At 47.8% G+C, this 3837-nt stretch overlaps 1 protein-coding gene across 1 annotated transcript; it reads left to right on the top strand.

Moving 5' to 3' along the window:
- The first annotated feature begins 606 nt into the window (after positions 1 to 606).
- On the top strand, positions 607 to 2576 carry foxd3 (forkhead box D3). The gene has a single exon (XM_030432446.1). It carries the CDS (start codon positions 1078 to 1080, stop codon positions 2263 to 2265), a length of 1188 nt encoding a protein of 395 aa, XP_030288306.1. The 5' UTR covers positions 607 to 1077; the 3' UTR covers positions 2266 to 2576.
- Positions 2577 to 3837: the final 1261 nt, after the last annotated feature.

Raw genomic sequence — 3837 nt, 5'->3', positions numbered from 1 at the left:
GAAATATCCAGGCATGCACCATAAACAGAGTGAGAGTGTTTAATCCCGGCGCACGCAGAGCAGCATGCACGGGGAAACTGGTTCAAATTAAACCGAAGAAAGAAAAAGAAAAACCCTGGCATGCACAATTTCACATCCAAAACAAAACGCTCACACACACAAAAAAAGGAAGTTAACGTGAGGATTCAGTGAACTTAGCTGTCGTCGTTTTCGTTCTGCAGCTCTCGGACAGAGTTTGCATGAGCAAAGTTAAAGGTTTGGGTTGTTGTTTTTTTTACGCAGCCGCGTTAATGCGCATCAGATCTTTCAATCACGCAGGCCAATTTTCTCTCCCCCTCCTCCTCCTCCTCCTCCTCCTCCTCCTCCCTCTGCCACCGTTAAATGGTCTATGACGGACGAACACAGAAATCAGCGGAAAGCAGCATTGCTGATGTCCCATTGTTGACAAATCCATGAAACAACTCCAGTTTGCATGGTTTAACAGAGAGGAGAGGAGAGGAGAGGAGAGGAGCTGAGAGGAGGGTGGAGGGAGGAGAGGACGGGAGAGGGGGCGTCTGTCGTCACCGTACCACGTGTCCTGCACTGATAGTATATCTTATACTGGGAAAAGTAATCTATCAGACAGTCCTTTTAAAAGCTCCGGCCTTTAAAAGCAGCATGTGTCATCTCGACTTGCTTCTCTAAATATCACTCCTATAGGAAATACGCGCGCAGAAGGGACGCCGGAGCGCAAAAGTCGCCACATCTCCAAAACAACTTCGAAGCAAGACTCGCCGCGTCTCGCGGGCCTGCTCACTTACCGAGTGGAGAGATATTTGAAGAAGTTGAAGTTTCTCTCCGGCTTGACTGGCTTGCTGCCGGTCCAACCTGCCTTTAAGATTTATTTTTTTTTGGACACATCCCAGCGTTTGACAGCGGCGACAAGAAGTCCAGCCGACCCGCCGTGTTTGAGTGTGTGTGTGTGTGTGTGCGCACTGACCGCGCCGCTCCCCCGCCTTCTTTACCCATCACACCCGGCTGCTCGGTTGTTTCGGCTCCGGTAGACTTTTCAAACAAAAAGTGTAAGTAAGCCGTGAGATGACCCTGTCTGGAGGCAGCGAACGAGCCAGCGACATGTCCGGCCAAACTGTGCTCACGGCGGAGGACGTGGATATCGACGTGGTGGGCGAGGGAGACGAGGAGGGCATGGAGAGGGTGGACAGCGACTGCGACAGCCCGGGGGGAGGCATCCTGCACGACCTCCGCGGAGAGACCGGCGACGAGGAGCTGGAAGATGAGATCGAGGTGGAGAAGGAGGAGATCGGGTCCGGCGGGGGGAGTCCGTGCTGCGAGAGCTCCGGGGAGGGAGAGACGGGCAAGGGAGAGGGTCAGGACCAGAGCGCGGGGGCGGGCGGCGGGATCCAGAAGCCCAAAAGCAGCCTGGTGAAGCCGCCGTACTCCTACATCGCACTCATTACCATGGCCATCCTGCAGAGCCCGCAGAAGAAGCTCACCCTCAGCGGGATCTGCGAGTTCATCAGCAACCGCTTCCCGTATTACCGGGAGAAGTTCCCGGCGTGGCAAAACTCCATCCGCCACAACTTGTCCCTCAACGACTGCTTCGTGAAAATCCCCCGGGAACCCGGCAACCCCGGCAAGGGCAACTACTGGACACTGGACCCCGCTTCGGAGGACATGTTCGACAACGGCAGCTTCCTCAGGAGGAGGAAAAGATTCAAGAGGGTTCAGCCGGACATGCTGAGGGACCAGACCGCGCTCATGATGCAAAGTTTCGGCGCGTACAGCCTCGGGGGCCCCTACGGGAGGCACTACGGGATCCACCCGGCCGCTTATACCCATCCGGCGGCTCTGCAGTACCCGTACATCCCCCCCGTGGGTCACATGCTGCCCCCGGGCGTCCCTCTCCTGCCCTCGGCCGAGCTGAACAGAAAAGCGTTCAACTCCCAGCTCGGCCCGAGTCTCCAACTTCAGCTCAACAGCCTGAGCACGGCGTCCATGATCAAATCAGAGCCGTCGAACAGACCGTCGTTCAGTATAGAGAACATCATCGGGGTATCGAGCGCCTCCTCGTCCTCGCCGGCCGCTCAGGCTTTCCTGCGGCCTCCGGTGACCGTTCAGTCGGCCCTGCTGAGCGCGCAGTCCCTGTCTCTGACCCGGACCTCAGCCGCGATCGCCCCCATCCTCAGCGTGCCGTCAAATATTATCTCTGGACATGTTTTACCCTCAGCGACGGCCGCGGCAGTGTCCAAGTGGCCTTCACAGTGACTTAAAACCAAGAGAAAATAAACTCTTATTTTTATATAGAGACATTATGACCGAGGGGCAGCGTGAAGAGCACAAATCAATAAAGCAACACTGGACTCTGTAGCCATGTAAAGACTGCTGAAACACAGAGAAAAAAAGACAGAGGGAGATATTTCTGTACAGGTAATATTTGTAAATATTTGTTAAAAAAAAGAAAAAAAAAAGGAGGAAAAAAAAGACTGATTTTACCTATTTGACTTTTACCTGTCTTTATATTTCATTTGTTCCCGTTTGAAATCTGTGATAGTTATTTTAATTGTTTTCTTTTTGTATCGGAAGCTTCTAACTGGACACAAGGTTTCTCTTATTTCTTTTTTCTTTTTTTTTCTTCCTTTTCATACAAGACACAAAAAGCTCTGAAAACAAAAGTCTGTTTATAAATAAAAAAAAAAAGATCAAATATATGTAATTCTATGTAGCTATATTGTGTTGTAAACTGAATTTATTTGTAAATAAATCTAAGAAAGAATTAAAATCATTTTGGATTATTAACATTCTGCAATTGTTTAATGAGGATATATTTTCTTGAAGGTGTTCTTTTTGTATGAATAACCCCTCACGCCGCGCAGGGATACAAAATCGAAGACAAGGATGTGTGTATTTGATTTTTATTGTAGGATTCTCTTTAGAATTCAGCACATGGTCTCATCAGGTGAATATTGTGTGCCTGAGTTTACTAATAATAATTGTAATCATACAATTTCCACGATGTTAAAAGTCAGATTTTTTTTTTTACATTTATGTCTGTATTTTTAATTTCAATTTCTACTCAAATTATACTTACCGAGTTACAAAGGGAAATTGAATTATATTTTTTTCTACAAACGTCAGCCTCAGTGTTAGAGGTTTGGTATTATTCGTTTAATCAAATGATAATTATAGCCGAAAAAAAACAGTGGGGGGGAAATAACATATAAAAATAACATATATTTATCTTGATTTTCAATTGTTGAACCGATTTTAACTGTAGCTAATTAAGTGCAACGACACCAAAATGTGGTTATTGGCGGGACTGTTTACAGATTTCCAGGCTGACGTAATATTCTAGATGTCCGAACAAACAGGTGTAAAACACGTGGACATTATGCAGTACATTTTAATTCAGCCTAATAGTTATTTTTTTAAAAGCGTGTTTGCGGTTGCTTCCCTGATAACGATCTCTGACGGGAGGTCACAGTTTGGACACCTTTTAATTTACCATTACATCACCGCGCGGCTCGTTTTACAGGACACAGCCTATATTCTGCGGCTTGGCTTCTATAAATGTAACAGTTTCGCAGTTGTGTCTGGCTAATCACTTTTACACAAACAGCAAATGGTGATCGGGGCTGCTGGTGTGTGTGTGTGTGTGTGTGTGTGTGTGTGTGTGTGTGTGTGTGTGTGTGTGTGTGTGTGAGGGGGGTCATAGGAGCTATATTTAACTGATCCCCATGAGAAAGAGAAAGGAGCCTCTCCCTCCGCTTCAATTCACTTTCAGACACCGCAGAAGGTGCTGATGATGCAGAAGGCTTCTCCGCTGTCAGCCCGGCATTT

The sequence above is a fragment of the Sparus aurata genome, chromosome 11 (genome assembly GCF_900880675.1).
Source record: "Sparus aurata chromosome 11, fSpaAur1.1, whole genome shotgun sequence".
Lineage (NCBI taxonomy): Eukaryota > Metazoa > Chordata > Actinopteri > Spariformes > Sparidae > Sparus > Sparus aurata.
This window is presented reverse-complemented; position numbering and strand designations above follow the sequence as displayed.

Coding starts and splice junctions, on each gene's coding strand:
- foxd3 (XM_030432446.1), top strand. CDS start 1,078: ATGACCCTGTCTGGAGGCAGCGAACGAGCCAGCGACATGTCCGGCCAA.